Source organism: Erythrolamprus reginae, chromosome 2, assembly GCF_031021105.1.
Source record: "Erythrolamprus reginae isolate rEryReg1 chromosome 2, rEryReg1.hap1, whole genome shotgun sequence".
Classification (NCBI taxonomy): Eukaryota; Metazoa; Chordata; class Lepidosauria; order Squamata; family Dipsadidae; genus Erythrolamprus; species Erythrolamprus reginae.
Window position 1 is genome coordinate 24,717,411 of NC_091951.1, and position 22,910 is coordinate 24,740,320.

A 22,910-nucleotide genomic window follows, 5' to 3' on the forward strand; every position below is an offset into this window, starting at 1 on the left:
ATCGAGTATTCATAAATATATTGGATCAAATGTTTACACATTTCATGTATTCACAATCATGTTTATAATTTTATTTGTAAGTTTATATATGCTTACACAAAAATAAAAAAAATAAAACAGGGTTTTCACTTAGACAAGAAAAGCTAAATGCACATCAATAGAAGAGGTTTTACCTGACTCAAGAGCAGAAACAGTGAGAGGGGCCTAGAAACATTCACACATGAGATAGCAGTGTGATGTAACTGCCAAAAAAGTCAATGCAGCCCTAGGCTACAGCATCACAGGGATAGTTTCAAGATCACATCAACTGTTAATACAGTATTATACTGTATTGGTAGGACTACACTTTGGATACTGCATCCAGTTTTGGTCACCAAGAGAAAAAAGGTGTTTGCTCTGTGGAAAGATTAGATTAGATTAGATTTATTAGATTTATATGCCGCCCCTCTCCGCAAACTCGGGGCGGCTCACAACAGGGTAAAAACAGTACATAATAACAAATCCAATACCCACCAATCCAATTACAATTTTAAACTAAAAAATTCATAAAAAACAGCCCCAGAATATTAAAAAAACATGCAAGGCTACAGAGAAGAAGAACAAAGACATTTAAGGAAGTGGAGAGTAAAATATACAATGAAGGATTGTAGGAATTGGGTAACAGAGAGGACTGGGGTGATACGATAGCAGTCTTTCAGTATTTGAAGGACAGACACAGAAAAGAGGAAGCGTACATTTGTTTTGTTTGTTTATTCATGTTTTATTTATTATGTATGTGTGTGTGTGTGTATGTATGTAGATAGGAGGTATGCGTATGAACATAAACAAAAGCAAAGTAGGTTCAGGTAAATTTGGACAATAGGACAATAAGACGGACGGTAGTCACAATGGTGCTTAGACTTTAGAAAAAGGGCAGAGAAAAACAACAAAGACATTTACACATTTTATTATTTCACTTGGCTCAGCTGCAAAGAGAGGTTGCTCAGAGTCTGAAAATGACTTCATAACATGTAATCGGTGAGGCGATCCGACAAATGTCATCCGTAGAAATGGGACAAGCCTGTTTTCCCCCCCCCACCCCCACCCCCTTCAGATAGGCAGCATCTGTGACGGGAAAGTCAACAGTACAGTACTGGCCTCTATGGTTGACCTTAAAGGAGTTAAACCATCGAGTACTGTATTGCTAGAAAGGATTGAAGGAGAGAAACTTCCTCTTCCGGAAAGGAGCCCGAGCGGAGAGTGTGGTGCAGAGTGGCGGTCTCGCCTCTTCCGGGGATTGAAGCGTCAGTTGGAAGGTGAGTTGAGGGCAGGTCGGAGGAGAATCGGAAGCAACTCAGGCTGTTTGCTTCCCTCCACGCCGTGGAAGCAGAGAAGTAACTAGAATTGCGGAAGAACAGTTGGAAGGGATCTTTGAGGTCATCCAGTCCAGCCCCCTTTTCCAGCAGGAGACCTTATGCATTTCAGGCACATGGCTGTCCAGTCTCTTCCTGAAAGCCTCCAGTGGTGGAGCAGCCACAACTTCTGCAGGAAAACCGGTTAATTGTTCTCACAGTCAGGAAATGTCTCCTTGTTTCTAGGTTGCTTCTCCCCTTGATTCGTTTCCATCCATTGTTTCCTGTTCTGCCTTCAGATGCTCTAGAGAAGAGGTTGAGCCCCTCCTCTTTGTGGCAGCCCCGCAGATATTGGAAGACTGATGGCATTTCACCCCTCCTCCTTCTATATATAGATGTAACCAATTCCTGCAAACGCCTTTGTATATTTTAGCCTCAAACCCCCAAATATATTTGTTCCTCTCATTTCTTCTCTCTTAGTCAGTATTAAGTCCAGTACAGCTGACCCTCTAATTCCATCCTGTAACTTTTGGGTGATAAAGTTGTCATTTTTTGTCAGTGTCTCCGGCTGAAGCAAGAGATTGAACTACTAGAAGATTTCCAAGGGCCCTTTCAACTCTCTTGTTCTGTTGCAGACCTTTGACAATAATGGATTGACCTTCCATTTGTAGGCCACAAGCACAGTATTCCCTATTACTTAATCCATGTATTAACCAGAAAGATAGACAATAGAAAAGTAATTGATTGATTGGGGGAAGGGAATGAGGAACTGTTGTCTATTTTTCTGTTCCCCTCATTCAAAATCAGTAACCCAATTATTCAACTTCTAAGCATGAATTGAAAAAAGGTTAAATTTATTTAATCAATGAGGAAAAATGACAGGTAATGATATATATGGATATATTTGTCCTTCCATAATGATGGGACTAACCAAAGAGAGAAACAACCTGGAACTAAAGAGAAAATTCCTAACAATTACATCAATCAACCAATGGAATAGCTTCTCTTCAGTGGTTTTGGGTGCTGCATCACTGGAGGTTTTGAAAAAGAAATTTGATGGCCACTTGTCTGAAATGGTTGACCAGACAGTTGGGTGATAAGACTTTCAGGGTCCCTTTGAACTCTGTTGTGTGTTGTATTCATCTTAAACTGTGAAAATACATTATGTCTGGAAAATAAGCCCTATTGAAGAGGTGAGTGTTGCCAGCACAGGAAGCAGCCCTTCCCTTCCCCAGTCAACTAATGTCAGTTGAGCCCCTTAATCACCCGCAGATCAGCTGAGCTGATAGGGAGCTGCCTCTCTGTTCTATCTCTCCTCAATGTCCTTGGTGCTCGCCCTCCTCCCATCCATCCATCCCCCTTGACTGAAAACTCCCACCCCACTCGCAAGAGAGCAACCACCCAGCACCTCTTGCCATGTACTGCTCACCCAGCAAACAACTCCGCCACTGACTGGGCAGACCACCACTCACCAATCAAGCGGCAATACTCCAGCCAGGCCAGCCATCTGGTGGCAAGTCTTCCAAGACCCAGGGCAGATAATCTTCCAGAAGCGGACACTCTGGGAGTGCGCTTCCCACTCTATGGTTCTAGCTCCATGCGGTGCTGCAGTTCCCTTCACTTCCTTTTTGCCCTTGCTGGCAGCAGGCGGCTGGCCCCACCGTCCTCTTGTCCACTTCCAGTGGCTTCCAGCTGAGGTTTACATCTTGCGGCCCGGCCTGGCCCACTCACTTGCCGCAACTACCACCTATCAATTTTGCCCCACTGTGATATACGCATCTTACTGGACACTGGCAGCTCCATCACACATCCTGGTTGTGTCCAGGAACACACGTAAAAAAAATCCTTGAGGGTTTGAGAAATATTTTTCCCCCCAATATATTTTATTAATTTTCTTAAAATAGACAAGACTGACAAACATCCATATACTAATTCTAACATAGCTCTTAAATCATATCCCTACTTATGCAATTCTCTTATTCTTTTAATTTTAGTATTTCTAATTATTTATCCATATATACACTTTGTTCTATATCTCATAAAATTCTATTTCCTCTTGGTCTTTTAACCGTCTTGTCATTATATCCATTTCAGCGCAATCTAGTATTTTCTTAATAACTTCCTCTTCTTTGGAAATCTTTTCCCCTTTCCGATTTTGCGCATACACTATCCTGGCCACAGTCAAAATATGAATAACTAGATGTAAAATTTCTTTCTTATATTTCTGATTACTGTAGTTATGCCCAGTAAATAAAATTCCGGGGTTGAGAAATATTTTTTTTTATGTCCCTGGACAGCGAGGAACATGATGGAGCTGGAAGGATAAGATGTGTGTCTTACTTCACGCCCACACTACACAGCCCCCTCAATAAGGGATGCGAGGAATGAGTCTTTATGAGACTTGTACTGCCACCAGAGCCGCCTCATTGAGCAAGACTCTGCAAGGATTTGCAGAAGCACTACCGCGAGTTTTAACATACCAGTGCATCTGCGAATGGCAGGAGACCAGCTGTGCTGGTATGATGAAGCTCAGGACAGCGCTGCAGTTTGTGCCTCCAATGGCAAAACAAGCTTTTTCAAAGTCCTGCTCCATGAGGCAGTGCTGGCGAGACACATAGTGTATATATTTTTCTTTTTTGACCTCTTCTGCATTCATTTTATAAACAATTAAAGTTACTCTTTTCCTTGAATTGTACAGACAAAGAAGACGCAATAAGAGCACTCCAAACAACAGAGAATTATAAGCAACGTTAAAAAAGAAAGCCCGTAAAGCCAGTAAAAAAATAATTCTCATTCCTTCAGAAAACCCCCAAATTCTCTTGTCAGCTAACTCAGATTTCAAATCACAACTGAGTATGCATGAAATGATCCACATCGGAGAGAAGCAATAGGAATGTGGCCAAACCTTTACTCAGAACAGCCCCCTTGTGGTTCACGGAAGGAACTACATAGAGGAACCCTACAACATCTCCCTATATACCGAGCATGGCAACTTGGTGATGTATTAAGGAGCTCACGCCAGAGAAAAATCCTTTGAAAGCCCAGATTGTGGGAAACGTTTCGGTCTGAACTTTGACCTCATGAAACACTACCCGATGCACACAAAAAAGAAATCATATGATTGTTCTGATTGCAGGAAATGTTTCACTACAAATTACCTCCTTCTGATGCACCAGAGAACACATACGGGAGAAAAACCATATGAGTGTTCAGTTTGTGGGAAAAGTTTCAGTCACAATTCAAGCTTGGTGAGACACCAGGGAACTCATACAGGAGAGAAACCCTTTGAATGTCCTGATTGTGGGAAAAGTTTTAGTCGCCATTCCCAGTTGGTGGAACACCAGAGTGTTCACACAGTAGAGAAACTCTTTGAATGTCCTGACTGTGGAAAAAGTTTAAGTGGGAAGTCCAACCTCTTACTTCACCAGAGGACTCACACAGGAGAGAAGCCGTTTGAATGTCCTGATTGTGGGAAAAAATTCAGTCGCAATTCCTACTTGGTGGTACACCAGAGGACTCACACAGGAGAGAAACCCTTTGAATGTCCTGAATGTGGGAAAAAATTCAGTCGCAATTCCCACATGGTGGTACACCTGAGGACACACACAGGAGAGAAACCATTTCATTGTAGTCTTTGTGGGAAAAGTTTCAGTCATAATTCCAGCCTCGTGATCCACCAGAGGACTCACACGGGAGAAAAACCGTATGAGTGTCCAGTATGTGGGAAAAGTTTCACTGAGAATTCCAGCCTGGTGAACCACCAGTGGATTCACACAGGGGAGAAACCCTTTGAATGTCGTGATTGTGGGAAAAGTTTCATTGACAATTCCCACTTGGTGATACACCTGAGGACTCACACAGGAGAGAAACCATTTCAATGTCATTTTTGTGGAAAAGGTTTCAGTCTCAATTCACATCTGGTGAGCCACCAGAGGACTCACACAGGAGAAAAACCGTATGAATGTCCAGTTTGTGGGAAAAGTTTCACTGCCAATTCCAGCCTGGTGAGACACCAGAGCACTCACACAGGAGAGAAACCCTTTGAATGTCTTGATTGTGGGAAAAGTTTCAGTCGAAATTCCCACTTGGTGGTACACCAGAGAACCCACACAGGAGAAAAACCTTATGAGTGTCCAGTTTGTGTGAAGCGTTTTACTGATAATTCCAGCCTGGTGAGACACCAGAGCACTCACACAGGAGAGAAACCCTTTGAATGTCCTGATTGTGGGAAAAGTTTCAGTCTTAATTCCAACCTGGTGAAACATCAGAGGACTCACACAGAAGATAAATTCTTTGAATGACTATGAAAAATTTTGCATCTCATTTGGAAACCAAGGACCCAGGACAGGGCCACCATCAGGAATTTTGGGGCCCCATACAGCCTAAGTGTCTGCCCCCCCCCCCCGCCATTTTAAAACTATTTTATGTCGCCGAGCCACTCCATCCCCTGGGGATCATTTCCTGCTTCACGCCAAGCGAGGCGGTCCCATAGGCCAGTGTTTCCCAACATTGGCAACATGAAGATATCTGGACTTCAACTCCCAGAATTCCCCATTCTCTCTCTTTCTCTCTCTTTCTCTGTCTCTCTTGCTATCTCTTTCTTTCACTCTCTCTCTGTCTCTTTCTCTCTCTCTTGCTATCTCTCTTGCTATGTCTCTCTTTCTCTCTCTGCCTCTTTCTCTGTCTCTTTCTCTGTCTCTCTTTTTATGTCTCTCTCTCTCTCTGCCTCTTGCTGTCTCTTTCTCTCTCTCTCTCTTGCTATGTCTCTCTTGCTATGTCTCTCTCTGTCTTTCTCTCTCTGTCTCTCTTGCTGTCTCTTTCTCTCCCCCCTCTTTCCCTCTCTCTTTCTCCCTCTCCCGCTATCTCTCCCCCTCTCTCCCTCTCTCTTTCTCTCTCTCCCTCTCTTGCTATCTCTTTCTCCCCCCTCTCTCCCTCTCTTTCTCCCTCTCTTCCTCTCTCCCTCTCTTGCTATCTTTTTCCTCCCTCTCTCTTTCTCCCTCTCCCTATCTTTCTCTCTCTCCCCCCTCTCTCCCTCTCTCTTTCTCTCTCTCCTCTTGCTATCTCTTTCTCTTCCCTCTCTCCCTCTCTCTTTCTCCTTCTCCCTCTCTTTCTCTCTCTCTCCCCCTCTCTCCCTCTCTCTCCCACTCTTGCTATCTCTTTCTCTCTCTTTCTCTCCCTCTCTCTTCCTCTCTTGCTATCTCTTTCTCCCCCCTCTCTCCCTCTCTCTTTCTCCCTCTCCCTCTCTTTCTCTCTCTCTCTCCCTCTCTTTCTCCCCCTCTCTCCCTCTCTCTTTCTCCCTCTCCCTCTCTCTTTCTCCCTCTCTCCCCCCTCTCTCCCTCTCGCGACAGGTGAGGCCGTGACAGGTGAGGAGACACAGGCGCTTCTGTGGCGGGGGTGGGAGGGAGCCGGGAAGGTAGCAGCTGCGGCGTCTCCCAGGTCCCCTTGTTGAAAAGGTCTCCTAGCAACCGCCCGGCCAATCGGGGTGCCGCGTGGGGGAAAAAAGGCAGGGTTTGCACCCAACGCCGCAAGCCGCGGGAGAGGGGAGGGGGCAGGTCAGTTGGAGGAATCGAGGGGGGAGGGGTGGGCAACAGCAACGGCGGAAGCGGAGCGAGGCAGCTGCGGTTGAGAAACCAACCCGAAGCTCGACTGGCTTGTCCGGATGGAGCCCGGTCTGCCCCGCCCCTTCTTGTGCAGCAGGTGGGAAGGGCCAAAGAGGCATGTCCACTCAAAGACGCCCAACCGGGAGAGAGAAGGCGGTGGAATGTCCCACCCTCCCGGGTCTCCTGGAGCAGGTCTGGACTTGAGCTCTGCACGCCGCGGGGGGCGGCGGCGGTGGGAAAAACCGGGGACCGCGTTTGCGTCAGGATAGCGAAAGCGGGTGGGTGGGCGGGCGGGGGGAGCTCCGACTATACTCTCTTGCTATCTCTTTCTCCCCCCCCTCTCCCTCTCTTTCTCTCTCCCCCCTCTCTCCCTCTCTCTTTCTCTCTCGCCCTCTCTTGCTATCTCTTTTTCTCCCCCCCTCTCTCCCTCTCTCTTTCTCTCGGCGGTGGCAAGGTCGTCAGCTGTGAGGCGGAGCTCTGGAACGGAGCACTGACGGCAGCGGCTAGACGTGTTGCTAGACACCGTAAATGCTGTCCAGCCACCGCGGTCAGTGCCTCTGTTCCAGAGCTCCACCTCACAGCTGACCACTCTGTCGCTGCCCCACGGCTACTACCCACTGCGACTGCTGAGAGGGAGAGAGGGGGGGAAGAGGTCGATCAGCAGAATCGCATTTTTCTTTCACTTCTTTCAACCCTTTCCCGCATGGGGGTGGAAAGTTTCGGCGACGCCCAATTCACGCCGCGCGTGCTGGCCAGCCAGGGCCCGGATGAGGCGAGCGCCTGGGCCCCGGCCGCCCAAAACCCTCGTTTCTCACCACCCCAAAGGGGCTCCTACCTTGCTTCGCCGCACGCACGGCACCACCACGCTTTATTTTTCGGGACCAGGACCGGGACTCGAGTTCTGCCTCGCCTTTTACTTTGCTGAGGTGCCGGCAAAAGAGGGAGGGTACAGTCTGCGCTTGTGCAAGGAGCTGACTGCGGGCCCCCCCTAATTCTTCAATTTTGCCGGGCCCGTCACGGGACTCCCAGTAGTACCGGTCTATCGGCGGCCCTGACCCAGGGTATGGTGGAAGAATATAGAGGCACAAACAGCAAGATGTCCATGTTTCTTTCTGCAGCTGAGCTTTATAGGGTTGCTGAGTTCAATTTTCCAGCAGGACTTGGCACCTGCCCACACTGCCAAAAACATGATATTATTTCACTTGGCTCAGCTGCAGAGATAGGATGGTAGGAGTCTAAAAATGACTTGACAGCATGTAATCGGTGAGACGATCCGGCAAATACCATCCATAGAGAAGGGACAAGCCTGTTTTTGGGGGCCCTATCAGATCGGCAACATCTGGGACTGGAACAGTATAGTAGCGGCCTCTCTGGTTGACCTTAAAGGAGTTAAAATCATTGAGTACTCTATTACTAGAAAGGATAGAAGGAGAGAAACTTCCATCTTCCAGAAAGGAACACGAGTGGAGAGTGTTGTGCAGAGATGTGCTTTCTCCTGATGGAAAACATGTGACTTGGAACATTGGTACTTTGTGGCATATTTGTTTATAAGATTTGTTTACTACCCATTTAGTTTCAAGGCCATATGTAATACAGTGTGTGCAAGCTCTCCACCTATGATTTCCCCACTCTATGTGCATGCGAACGCAACACCCACGTCCTCTTTTGTACCTACTAGTAGGCCTCAGTGCAGCCTCCAGGGAGCAAAAACAAGATGTCCCCTGTGCCCTGTTTTGGGTCTAGTAGGCCTTCCAGCACTTATCACCCATAATATAATAGATATGTGACCCCCCCCCATGCTCCCCGCATGCATGCGCACATGACCCCCACTGACTCAATATTCCCTCTAATTTTTTTCCGGTGTGGGCGGAAAATTAATAATGTCTGAGCAGCACAAGGTGATGTACCTATTTCAGGTGCTGTCGGGGGGGCTATCGGTATGTAAGGTTAAAGAGTGGGACAAAAAATTAAATTATTGGATTGAAGAAGACAAGAGACGAAGAATAAGAAAAAAGTGGTTAATTGCGAATGAAAAAGAGAGGGGATGGGGAGTTCCATGTTTGGAGCTGTATAGGGAAGCTTTTCAAATGGAAAGGTTAATGGAGTTGCAATTAGGTGAAAATAAATGGGTGAAATTGGAAAAACAGATAAACGGGATGAACAATAGAGAATTAATTTTTAGAAAGTGGAATAGGAGTGACATAGGTAAATTAATAGGCCCAATGAAAGGGACTATGGAAATTTGGAAAAAAATGGCAGGGAAAAATAGGATTATATAAATCTAAACTGTCATCGCTTTATGTAATAAATAGAGAAAATGAAACTAACTTAAATAGGGTTATACGGTAGGAGAGTTGAAGGGAAGAGGAATAACTAAGATAGAACAGTTATACGAGAAGGATGGCAGGCCAAGTAGAAATCGTATAGAATGGTGGTTAGGTAAGGGAAGGTGGCTACAAATAAATGCAATATGTAAATATTTAAATGAAAGGGAGAATAAAGAAGTATTACGGAGGGAGGAGAAAGGGTTAGAGAAAATAATAAGATAAAAAAGTGAGGGGATAAAGGCGCAAGCAACTAATATATACAAATTGCTAGTGCAGTCAGACGGGGACACGATCGATGGATTGACTAAATGGTGGCAAAATGAGATATTAGTAGAGGTACAAGAAATGGAAAATATAGTAGAAGATATAAGGAAAATTAAAAATACAAGAATCAGGGAAATGAGAAGGAAAATATTACATAAGTGGTATTTCACTCCCGTTCAATTCGCACATTTTCAGCAGAATGTCAGGGGGAATTGTTGGCGTGGTTGTCAAGATAAAGGAGTGTTTATGCATATGTTTTGGGAATGCCCGATAGTGCAGGAATTTTGGCAAAAAGTGAAAGAGGATATCAATAGAATGTTAAATATACAATGGACAATCACTAAGGAAATGGCAGTACTAGTAAAAAGTAATGCGATGGGAGAATTTAGAGAAATAAAAAAAGCAGCAATAGAAAGTGCCCAGGCAGTAATAGTTCTGGGTTGGAAGGATGCGACAAAATGGACAATGCAAAATTGGTGGACCATATTCAATTTGAAATTATGGAAAAAAGAATAAATTTGGATAATGAAACTGAGTTGGGACAGCTGATGGGACGGTGGGACAAGGTAAGACGATATATGACGAGCAGAATCCGAGACCAAGCTACAAGAAATAAATTGGAATCACTCTATAATATGTAAATAGATATATTGCTCTTGGGTTAAGTGGACTATACAAGAAATACCCCCAATTTGGTGGTGGGGAATGTGTGTATGTCGGGGTGGTGGGCACAATTCACTACACACTGTTTTATGTTGTGTGATGTTAAATTGTTAAAAATCAATTAAAATATATTTTTAAAAAATGTCTGAGCAGCACATTTTTATGTCTGGGCATGGATTGGTTAGAAACCTGTTCGTTAAGTGAATTTGGCTTCTCCCCCCCCCCCCTCGCCCATTGTCTTTGCTTGTGAGACGATCGCAAAAGGCCGTCACATGATCTGAGGACACAGCAACGGTCATAAGTTTGAAGCAGCCCCTAACTCCGATGCCCGGCTTAGCTGGGCAGCCTTGGAAAAGGCTGCGCGGAGGGTTATTTTTGGTTGCGCACCTGCACAGCTGCGCAACTTACAGGGAACATTGTTTGTGACACCACCTTTTAAAAAATAGATGTAAACATTTGAGCGAATGCACTTCTGAGACGTTCTGCAGGCTGAAACACACATAATTGTTCACGTAAATAAAATTTTAGGAGGGTATTTCTGTGTTAATAGGAACGAATATTCAATGCATCCAGCCAGTATTCAAACCCATTTCCCTTCTTTCATTTTTTTATGCTGCAGCCTGATTTTACACCTGTTGAAATTCATTTTTTTCTCATTTAACTACATTCCTAATAAAAACAGAATTTTACAAATGTCTGTAAATTAATTTTTAAAAAAGGACCTGAAATATCATATTGGCATAAATATTCAGTACTTTTTGGGAGCACCTTGGACAGCCTCAAGTCTTTTTTGGGTATGAGGCGATAAGCTTTGCACATCTGGATTGGGGGATTTTCTGCCATTCTTAATAATAATAATAATAATAATAATAATAATAATAATAACAACAACAACAACAACAACAACAGAGTTGGAAGGGACCTTGGAGGTCTTCTAGTCCAACCCCCTGCTTAGGCACGAAACTCTACACTACTTCAGACAGATGGTTATCCAACATCTGCTTAAAAACTTCCTGTGTTGGGGCAGTCTTAACTTCTGACGGCAAGCTGTTCCATTGACCAACCCTTCTATTAAATATGAATTTCTCTCCCCTTTTATGGAAAGCAAACAAGTTCCTTGATAGATAACAATAGAAGTAGAAAGAAACTATACAACTTTAGGATTTTTTTTTTAAATGAAATAATCAGCTAGCATTATATGAATTGGATGAATTATTAACTTAAAATTGGATAAAGGAACTTTCCAGGATCACAATGTTTCATAATTTGGAATTATAAGGAAGTGATAGTGACCAAATGATTTCAGCTTTTTTCATTTAGCATCTGTTACCGGCATATGTATACTATATACCAGGGATGGGCAATTAATTTATAATTATAATATAATTATAATATATAATATAATATACAGTGATACCTCGTCTTACAAATGCCTCGTCATACAAACTTTTCGAGATACAAACCTGGAGTTTAAGATTTTTTTGCCTCTTCTTACAAACTATTTTCACCTTACAAACCCACCGCCGCCACTGGGATGCCCCGCCTCCAGACTTCAGTTGCCAGCGAAGCACCCGTTTTTGTGCTGCTGGGATTCTCCTGAGGCTCCCCTCCATGGGAAACCCCACCTCCGGATATGTGTGTTTTTGCAATGCTGCAGGGGAATCCCAGCAAGGGAATCCCAGCAGCGCAAAAACGGGTGCTTTGCTGGCAACGGAAGTCCAGAGGTTGGGTTTCCCAGCGAGGGGAGCCTCAGTGAAATCACAGCATCGCAAAAACACAGAGGTCCAGAGGTGGGGTTTTATGGACTTTGGTGCTTTTGCAATGCTGCAATTTCACTGATGCTCCCCTCGCTGGGGAAACCCACCTCCAGACTTCCGTTGCCAGTGAAGCGCTCATTTTTGCGATGCTGGGATTCCCCTGCTATCGCTAAAATACACAAGTCCGGAGGTGGGGTTTCCCCTGGAGGGGAGCCTCAGGGAAATCCCAGCAGTGCAAAAGAATAGAAATAATAAAATGGAAAAGGGGATTAAAAGGGGATACAAAATTTTTTTAAAAGAAAAGGGTTCGGTTCAATGTTCTGCTCAGATTAAAGAAATTGGAGTTTGAGAAGGGTTGATTAAGCTTGGAGTATTGTTTTGTTTGTTCTTTTTTTAACTTTAATAATTTTTTCTATTTAGATATATGAATTTAGGAATTGCTGATCTGTTTTAATAAAGTTAGAAGTATTAATTATAATAAGATATGTAGTAGGTGATACTGATTTGGATTAATGCATAAATGGAATTGAATTTAGAATAGTTTTATGTATTTTATTTTTTATTTATTTATTTTGTCCAATACACAATGAGGGTTTTAGTGGGTATATATCTATATACACATAGTAAAATACATGATGAAGGTTATAGAGGAGATACTCATAGTAAAATATATCTAAGAAAGAATAGAAAAGAAGATATAGTAATAGAACATATCAATGAAAGAATAGAAGAAGAGATATAGGAATAGAAGAAAGGTACAGGAGAGCAATAGGACAGGGGACGGAAGGCACTCTAGTGCACTTGTACTCGCCCCTTACTGACCTCTTAGAAATCTGGAGAGGTCAACCGTAGATAATCTAAGGGTAAAGTGTTGGGGGTTGTTTGGGGATGACACTATGGAGTCTGGTAATGAATTCCACGCTTCGACAACTCGGTTACTGAAGTCATATTTTTTACAGTCAAGTTTGGAGCGGTTAATATTAAGTTTAAATCTGTTGTGTGCTCTTGTGTTGTTGTGGTTGAAGCTGAAGTAGTCGCCGACAGGCAGGACGTTGGGGAGATTAATGATTTTAATGATTTTTAATTGATTGAAAATAGAGAATATTTAGAATTTCCCCTTTTTTTTCTTTTCTCAAATTGACTCTACTTCTCTTTCTCTCTCTTTTCCCTCTTTCACCCTCTCTCTCATTCTCTCCCTCCAGCTCTCTCTCATTTCTGTGTAATGACTTAAATACCGTGGGAAATGGCACCAGGAGCCACGCTCTCCTCCTGTCCCAGCGGCAGGATATGCGAGCCTGGAGAGAACGGGATGGCACCGGGCTGCCTCCTGCCGATGCTGGCTGATTTTTGCCACGCGCAGTCCCTAGAAAAGGGCAGGGAAAAGGAGACGACTGTCCGTCAAGCCTGCACATTGGCCACGACTGCACCAGCTGCACGAAGCAGGGCCAGTCGCCGCTTGCTGGCCGCCAGCAGGAGGGAAGGGTCCGGCTCAGTGAGGTTGCGGCAAAGCCCCGAGTTTCTTCTGCCGGAGGCCGAAGTCCTTAGTTGCTGCAGCAGAGGAGGCAGCGGCAGCGGCAGCTGCAGAACAGCCCAGGAGGCCCTTCTCCTCTGCTGCAGCGGGCCCTCCAAAACTCTCCCCACAACGCTTGGGTTGCACAGATAAGGGGAACAGTCCCCCGGCTCAGCTGAGGCAGGGGCGGAGCGGTCCAGGAGCATTCGGAGTGAAGCTGCCTCAGCAGAGCCGGGTGAAAGGGCTGTGGCAAGGGCCGGTCAGGTGCCACCTCTCTCAGAGCGAAGCTGTCTCAGTCAGCCCTGATCGTCTGGCGGGAGGGGGCTCGAATCCATCGCCCCCCACCCCAATCTTCTGTCTTCGGGGATGCCTTCGCCCCAGGGTGAATTTCTCCCCCCCCCATGTGCCTGGGGGGGGGAGGAGGCTGAGCGCTCCACCACGAGCTTTAAAGGATAAGTGGGTAAGGATCAGGAAGAAATTTAGAGAATTCATTGCCTCCTGCATCAGGTGGACCCAGCGACCAGTTTGGTCCCACAGAGTCGGCCTTCTCTGGGTCCCGTCGACTAAACAATGTCGTCTGGCAAGACCCAGGGGAAGAGCCTTCTCTGTGGCGGCCCCGACTCTCTGGAACCAGCTCCCCCCAGAGATCAGAATTGCCCCCACCCTCCCCTCCTTTCGTAAGCTCCTTAAAACCCACCTCTGTCATCAGGCATGGGGGAATTGAGATATTCCTTTCCCCCCAGGCCTATACAATTTATGCATGGTATGTTTGTGTGTATGTTTGGCTTTTGTTCTGTCTGGGTGCCCCCAGACTTCAACACCAACTGGAAAAAGCAGCCAGACACGCTGGTAAAAGCAAAAGCACTTTATAGTTTGAAAAATAAACACAGAGAAAAACCTGTTCTTCCCAACAGGCAGGCTATGAGACTTCACAGCAGAGTCCTGATGGCCAGACAATACAGCAGACTTCTTGCTGGCACACCCACCACTGTAGAGAATAAGACCCACACCTTTTCCCCCCAAGGTTTCAGTATTCAAAGTCACAAACCAGAATTCCAAGACGCCAAAGATCACAGCCAGGTCCCAGGACTCCCAAAGATAATACTCCACAAGCCAGGAAGGGTGGGTCTGCCTTTTCAGCCTTTCCAGAGAGCACCACACCCAAATCCAGCTGTTGCCTCTTTAGTGCTGAAAGTACCTGGCTAATTGTCCCCTTCGTTGTGTTGCTCTTCTCTGCCGGAGATCGATTATTGCTTGTGCATTTTCATCTAAGGAATCCAGGCTGCTTGCTGGGGAGAGCTCCTTCTCGGGGGACTCTGGCTGTCCTCCCTCTCCCTCAGCCTGAGATTCCTCCTCCCCATCTGCCTGAACCTCCTGTTCCTCATCCTCCCCCTCTGAGCAGGAAGCCGGCAGAGGATCAGCCGTTCCCTGAGGGGCCTCAGACGGAATCACAACAGCTTTTAATAAGGGTTATTAGTTATTTTAAATATTAGGTTTGTCATATGCTGTTTTATTATTGTTGTTAGCCGCCCCGAGTCTACGGAGAGGGGCGGCATACCAATTAGAAAGATAGATAGATAGATAGATAGATAGATAGATAGATAGATAGATAGATATAGATGGAAGGAAAGAAAGAAAGAAAGAAAGAAAGAAAGAAAGGTGGAGAGAGGGCGCGGCAATAGCTCCGGTTTGGGCAGCACCGTCAGCTGAGCAATGGGAATGACCACAGCTTTCCCCCCCACAGGACACACACACACACACACACACACACACTCCTGTGGCGCTGCCCAAACCAGAGCTCTCGCCTCGCCCTCTCTCCACCTTTATTTTTAAAGCTTGCGGTGGAGCACTCAGCCTCCCAGCTGCCGAGGTGCATGGTGGGCTGGCAGTGGAATGGGAGCTCGTGCGCGACATTTGGCGGAGAAAAACCTTCGCGGCCATAAGACTTACCCGCGCTTTCATTGCTTCTCCAACTCTGGCGCCCCGGCTCTATTGCGCAGCCTTGGAAAAGACTGCACAGGGGGGTGTTTTTGGGTGCGCGGCCGCATCAGGTCAGAACACTGTTTATTTATTTATTTATTTTTATTATTTGGATTTGTATGCCGCCCCTCTCCGAAGACTCGGGGCGGCTCACAACAAAAGGTAGAGTGGTGGCTCATGGATGTTAGCTAGGCTGTTGAAATATGAGTGTATGTTGTTGGATCATTCTTATTTGGTGATTACTACTGACAGGGCTTTGAATCCAACCCAGTTCTTGAGAGTAGAGATTCATAATGAGAAAGAGATAGAACATTGGTGCCTTCTACTGCACGAATCCCAGCGGCCGATAAGGTCCCACAGAGTTGGCCTTCTCTGCGTCCCATCGACCAAACAATGTTGTTTGGCGGGCCCCTGGGGAAGAGCCTTCTCTGTGGCGGCCCCAGCCCTCTGGAATCAACTCCCCCCGGAGATTAGAACTGCCCCTACCCTCTTTGTTTTCGCAAGTTACTCAAGACCCACCTATATCGCCAGGCATGGGGGAACTAAGACATCTCCCCCAGGCTTTCTTATATTTTAGGTTTGGTATGTATGTGTTGTATGGTTTTTTTTAACAGTTGGGGTTTTTTATATAATTCTTATTATTAGATTTATTCTATTGTTTATACTGTTTTTATTGTTGTTGTGAGCCGCCCCGAGTCTTCGGAGAGGGGCAGCATACAAATCGAATGAATGAATGAATGAATGAATGAATGAATGAATGAATGAATGAATGAATGAATGAATGAATGAAGTGGCAGAATTGGAAACCAAGATTAGGCTGGATCTCCAGGATAAACCTCTGGATGAGGGGGAGAGGTTGCATATTGATGGATCATCGAATTTGTTTGCTTGTCAAACCTGTATAGGATACTAGCAGTTTGTATAAACATAAAGTAATTTTTAAATACTGGACGAGCTCAAAGGTAGAAAAGTTCTCACTTTATTGTAGCAATAAAACACATAAAACAAACCCAATGCATACAGGCTAAAACAAGGAGCGTGTGAACAAGGAGTGTGTGTGTGAAACCCCCCTACAACTCCTTTTATAACAGGTTGTCATTAACAACCAATCAGTGAGGTAAGATTTCCCCGCTGTTTTAGAGAGCCTACAGCTGTGCTCCCTGCTATTGCTGGGGGCACAACAGTAATAATAAAAGGGGAAAATAGGACATTAAGACAGGGTGTGCTTATGCATGCCACTTACGCAGGGACCTCTTATAAATGGGGAGAGGTCAACTGTAGACAATCTAAGGTTAAAGTTTTTGGGGTTTGGGGAAGAAACCACAGAGTCAGCTGACCTTAGAATAACATTTTTCAGCTGTGGCGAGGGGGGTGTTCACCCAGGTTTGCCTGGTGCACCAATTGCGGCCTTATTTGGACAGGAAGTCTCTACTCACGGTCACTCATGCCCTTATCACCTCGAGGTTCGACTACTGCATTGCTCTCTACATGGGGCTACCATTGAAGAATGTTCGGAGACTGCAGGTAGTACAGAATGCAGCCGTGCAAGCAATCATGGGCCTTCCAAGATATGCCCATATCTCTACAGTACTCCTTCGGTGCACCGATTCCTGGAACGGTTGTGAAAAGATTCACTTTGAAATCCATCTGCTTCTTCTCTTGCAGAGCCACAATCTCTTAAGTAATCTGAGTGGTCTTATCCCGAAGAGAAGCTGGCTGGGGAATTCTGGGGCTGAAAATCTCAAGGATACCCAGGGGACAGAAGGCGGGTACTCTGCATGTGGCATTTCTATCAATTATTATGATAAAAATGGAATTTTTAAAAATAGAATTTAGAATTTCTGCAAAATTAAATAATAATAATAATAATAATAATAATAATAATAATAATAATTATTATTATTATTATTATTATTATTATTCATTGGATTTATATGCCGCCCCTCTCAGAAAACCCGGGGCGGCTAACAACAATCATAAACAGTATACAATAATAATCCAATACTAAAAGCGAATTAAAACGAGTCAGTCGAGGTGACTGGGGCACGTACTTGTCCACCTGTCTGGGAAGAGTTTGATCTGGTGACACCTGATGAAGTGGACAAGGCCATTGGAGCTGTGAGTTCCGCCACCTGTCTACTGGATCCGTGTCCCTCCTGGTTGGTCTCGGCCAGCAGGGAGGTGACACGGAGCTGGGTCCAGGAGATTACCAACGCTTCCTTGGGGAGGGGAGTCTTTCCAACACTCTATAAAGAAGCGCTCGTGTGCCCCCTCCTCAAGAAGCCCTCCCTGGACCCAGCCGTACTTAATAACTATCGTCCAGTCTCCAACCTTCCCTTTATGGGGAAGGTTGTCGAGAAGGTGGTGGCACTCCAGCTCCAGCGGTCCTTGGAAGAAGCCGATTATCTAGGTCCCCGACAGTCGGGTTTCAGGCCCGGTTACAGCACGGAAACCGCTTTGGTCGCGTTGATGGATGATCTCTGGCGGGCCCGGGACAGGGGTTTATCCTCTGTCCTGGTGCTCCTCGATCTCTCAGCGGCTTTCGATACCATCGACCATGGTATCCTTCTGCACCGGTTGGAGGGGTTGGGGGTGGGAGGCACTGTTCTTCAGTGGTTCTCCTCCTACCTCTCTGGCCGGTCGCAGTCGGTGTTAGTGGGGGGTCAGAGGTCGGCTCCGAGGTCTCTCCCTTGTGGGGTGCCTCAGGGGTCGGTCCTCTCCCCCTTGCTATTTAACATCTACATGAAACCGCTGGGTGAGATCATCCAAGGACATGGGGTGAGGTATCATCAATATGCTGATGATACCCAGCTTTACATCTCCACCCCATGCCCAGTCAATGAAGCGGTGGAAGTGATGTGCCGGTGCCTGGAGACTGTTGGGGCCTGGATGGGTGTCAACAGACTCAAACTCAACCCGGATAAGACGGAGTGGCTGTGGGTTCTGCCTCCCAAGGAAAATTCCATCTGTCCGTCCATTACCCTGGGGGGGAATTATTGACCCCCTCAGAGAGGGTCCGCAACTTGGGCGTCCTCCTCGATCCACAGCTCACATTAGAAAACCATCTCTCAGCTGTGGCGAGGGGGGCGTTTGCCCAGGTTCGCCTGGTGCACCAGTTGCGGCCCTATCTGGACCGGGACTCATTGCTCACAGTCACTCATGCCCTTATCACCTCGAGGTTCGACTACTGTAATGCTCTCTACATGGGGCTACCTTTGAAAAGTGTTCGGAAACTTCAGATCGTGCAGAATGCAGCTGCGAGAGCAGTCATGGGCTTACCTAGGTATGCCCATGTTTCACCATCACTCCGCAGTCTGCATTGGTTGCCGATCAATTTCCGGTCACAATTCAAAGTGTTGGTTATGACCTTTAAAGCCCTTCATGGCATCGGACCAGAATATCTCCGAGACCGCCTCCTGCCGCACGAATTCCAGCGACCGATTAGGTCCTACAGAGTGGGCCTTCTCCGGGTCCCGTCAACCAAACAATGTCGGTTGGCGGGTCCCAGGGGAAGAGCCTTCTCTGTGGCGGCACCGGCCCTCTGGAACCAACTCCCCCCGGAGATTAGAACTGCCCCTACTCTCCCTGCCTTCCGTAAACTCCTTAAGACCCACCTCTGCCGTCAGGCATGGGGAAACCAAGCATCTCCCCTGGGCACGTTAATTTATACATGGTATGCTTGTGTGTGTGTCTGTTATTACATGGGGTTTTCTTAAATCTTTAAATATTTTAACTAATTGGATTGTTGTGACTGTTTCACTTGTTGTGAGCCGCCCTGAGTCTTCGGAGAGGGGCGGCATACAAGTCCAAGTAATAAATAAATAAATAAATAAAATAAAAACCCCTTAATATAAAAAACCCAAACATACATACAAACATACCATGCATACAATTGTAAGGGCCTAGGGGGAGAAGGAATCTTAATTCCCCCATGCCTGGCGGCAGAGGTGGGTTTTAAGTAGCTTACGAAAGGCAAGGAGGGTGGGGGCAATTCTAATCTCTGGGGGGGAGTTGGTTCCAGAGGGCCGGGGCCACCACAGAGAAGGCTCTTCCCCTGGGTCCTGCCAAACGACATTGTTTAGTCGACGGGACCCGGAGAAGGCCAACTCTGTGGGACCTAACTAAATAAACCTAAATATCCAGCAACTTTTGCTGCTGCTGGCTAGATAACTATTATCAAACTACTATGTCCCAATTTTTTCTTTCCTCCTTCCCGTCTAATACCACGACATACATAACTACAAAAAAAGAGAGAGAAAATTCTTTGTGGTGAAATTAAAGATTAGATTAGATTTATTGGATTTATATGCCGCCCTTCTCCGCAAACTTGGGGCGGCTCACAACAATAATAAAAACAGTACATAATAACAAATCCAATACCCACCAATCTAATTACAATTTAAAATTAATAAATTCATAAAACAGTCCCAAAATATATAAAAAACAGGCACACAGTCAATCAATCAAATGGCAAAACAACATGGGCAAGGGGGAGATGCTTTAGTTCCCCCATGCCTGACGGCAGAGGTGGGTCTTAAGGAGTTTACGAAAGGCAAGGAGAGTCAATGTCTGAGCTGGACTTACAATGTAACTTTAGAAATTAATTTCAAGCATTCTCTACAATCATTACTGTGGCCCTCGTGTGAATTTTCTTATGTGCGATAAGGGTAGAATGCTTCCTGAAACATTGTCCACATTCGGGGCATTTAAAAGGTTTTTCCCCTGTGTGAATAAGCACATGATTTATAAGGTTAGACCTAGTACTGAAACCTTTCCCACAATCTGGACATTCAAATGGTTTCTCTCCTGTGTGAGTTCTCTGGTGTGCAACGAGGTGCCATCTCTCACTGAAACTTTTTCCACAATCAGAGCATTCAAAGATTTTCTCTCCTGTGTGAATCTTCTGGTGTTTCACAAGGTTGGAATTCTGACTGAATCTTTTTCCACAATCAGGACATTCAAAGGGTTTTTCCCCTGTGTGAGTCCTCTGATGGATCACTAGGTTGGAATTGTGATTGAAACATTTCCCACAAATAGCACATTCAAAAGGTTTCTCTCCTGTGTGAGTCCTCTGGTGTATCACCAGGCTGGACCTCTGATTGAACTTTTTCCCACAATCGGTACATTCAAATGGTTTCTCTCCTGTGTGAGTTCTCTGGTGTGCAACGAGGTGCCATCTCTCACTGAAACGTTTTCCACAATCAAAGCATTCAAAGGTTTTCTCTCCTGTGTGAGTCTTCTGGTGTTTCACAAGGTTGGAATTCTTAATGAAGCTTTTACCACAGTCAGGGCACTCAAAGGGTTTCTCTCCTGTGTGAGTCCTCTGGTGTATCACCAGGTCATAATTCCGATTGAAACTTTTCCCACAATTAGGACATTCAAAAGGTTTCTCTCCTGTGTGAATTCTCTGGTGTGTGACCAGGTCACAATTCCGATTGAAACGTTTTCCACAATCAGGACATTCAAAGGGTTTCTCTCCTGTGTGAGTCCTCTGATGTATCACTAGGTTGGAATTGTGATTGAAACAATTCCCACAAATAGCACATTCAAAAGGTTTCTCTCCTGTGTGAGTCCTCTGGTGTCTCACAAGTTGGGAATTTCTAATGAAACTTTTCCCACAATCAGGACATTTAAACAGTTTCTCTCCTGTGTGTGTCCTCTGGTGCTTAATGAGGTGTGAATGTTTAGTGAAACTTTCCCCACAATTAGGACATTCAAATGGTTTCTCTCCTGTGTGAGTCTTTTTGTGTCTCATCAGGTTGGAATTTTTACTGAAACCTTTTTCACAATCAGGACATTCAAAAGGTTTCTCTCCTGTGTGAGTCCTCTGGTGGTTCACCAGGCTGTAATTGTGTCTGAAACATTTCCCACAGGTAGGACATTCAAAGGGTTTCTCTCCTACCTGCATCCTTTGTTGCATCATGTGGAATTTCCAATGAAACTTTCACACATTCTGGAACACAGAGATATGAGTCCTCTGAAGTATCACCAGGTTGCCATGCTCACTAAAGTATTTATAACATTGAGGGCACTTTTATGGCTTTTATTCTGTGTGGATCTTCTCGTGCATAATTGTTGTGGTTAGCTCTACCCCAGCTCCTGCCCCAAGGAATGTGCAGGTGGATGTAGGGGAGACATCCACATGCCACAGGCCTGTTTTGCTCCGGATAGAATCTGCCGATGAAGCCTCCTCTGACCAAGGTGAGTGACAGGGAAGAGGGGAGTTTGGCAGACAGCCCAGGAGGAGATCAATCATCTGTATCATCCTTGGATTCTGAACAAGAATTAATGACACATCCACGCATGCGTAGAGTCATGCATAGGAGACAACAACTGAAGGCCTTTACAGGAGCAGCTATGGCACAGCTAGTTAAGACACCAACTAGAGGGGAGAATATTCTAGATTTAGTTTTTACAAATGGGAATCGGGTTTCAGAGGTCAAGGTGGGAGAAAATTTAGGTTGCAGCGACCATCTATGTTTGTGGTTTGATGTAAAAACTGATTGTGAGCAATCCTATACTGCAACCAAAGTATTGGATTTCAGAAAAACAAATTTTAATGCAATGGGGGAATATTTAAATAATGAATTAAAGGGGAGGGATAAAATGGCAGGAGCGAGCACCCAGTGGACTGTATTAAAAAAGGCCATCTTAAAAGCCACAAGACTTTATGTAAAGCAAGTAACTAAAGGTAAAAGGAAGAAGAAACCGCTATGGTTTAGCAATGATGTAAGGGCTATAGTCAATGAAAAAAAGGCTGCCTATAGGAGGTATAAAGAGTCTGGAAGTATAGCTGATAGAGAGGTGTATAAAATGAGACAGAAGGAGGCGAAACAGATAATATATGCTGCTAAAGCCTCAAAAGAGGAAGAAATAGCAAAATCTGTAAAGAAGGGGGATAAAACCTTCTTCAGATATATTAGTGATAGGAAGAAGAAAAACTGCAGCATCACAAAGCTTAGTACCGGGAATAATACATGCATTGATGGGAATAAGGAGATCGCTGACCATTTCAATAGCTACTTCTGTTCAGTTTTCTCAAAGGACACCTTACAAAATAATACTATAGAGGGATATAGCATTGCTTCCAGCTGTACGGATTCAGCTCCAGTGATCTTAGAAGCCGATGTCTTAGAAGAACTTGAAAGATTAAAGATAAATAAGGCAATGGGTCCAGATGGAATCCATCCCAGAGTTCTTAAAGAACTCAGATCTGTCATTGCTACCCCCCTGACTGATTTGTTTAACCAATCCCTGTTAACAGGAGATGTTCCTGAGGATTGGAGAATGGCCAGTGTTGTGCCTATCCACAAGAAGGGCAGTAGAGAAGAAGCTGGAAACTACAGGCCAGTTAGCTTGACATCAGTTGTAGTTAAAATGGTGGAGACTCTACTCAAAAAGAGGATAAATCAGCATCTAAAAAACAATAACTTATTGGACCCAAATCAGCATGGCTTTACTGAAGGCAAATCGTGTCA

The 22,910-nt window shown here is 45.3% G+C and overlaps 2 protein-coding genes across 2 annotated transcripts; one reads left to right on the plus strand and one right to left on the minus strand.

Annotated features, from left to right (window-relative positions):
- Window positions 1–1,234: 1,234 nt before the first annotated feature.
- LOC139160035 (zinc finger and SCAN domain-containing protein 2-like) lies at window positions 1,235–6,202 on the plus strand. Its single transcript, XM_070737554.1, has 2 exons — window positions 1,235–1,295; window positions 4,030–6,202. The coding sequence occupies exon 2, from the start codon at window positions 4,412–4,414 to the stop codon at window positions 5,630–5,632; it is 1,221 nt and encodes a 406-aa protein (XP_070593655.1). The 5' UTR covers window positions 1,235–1,295; window positions 4,030–4,411; the 3' UTR covers window positions 5,633–6,202.
- A 13,617-nt stretch (window positions 6,203–19,819) lies between these two features.
- LOC139160033 (zinc finger protein 84-like) lies at window positions 19,820–22,694 on the minus strand. The gene has a single exon (XM_070737550.1). The coding sequence runs from the start codon at window positions 21,353–21,355 to the stop codon at window positions 20,039–20,041; it is 1,317 nt and encodes a 438-aa protein (XP_070593651.1). The 5' UTR covers window positions 21,356–22,694; the 3' UTR covers window positions 19,820–20,038.
- Between the last annotated feature and the right edge of the window lie 216 nt (window positions 22,695–22,910).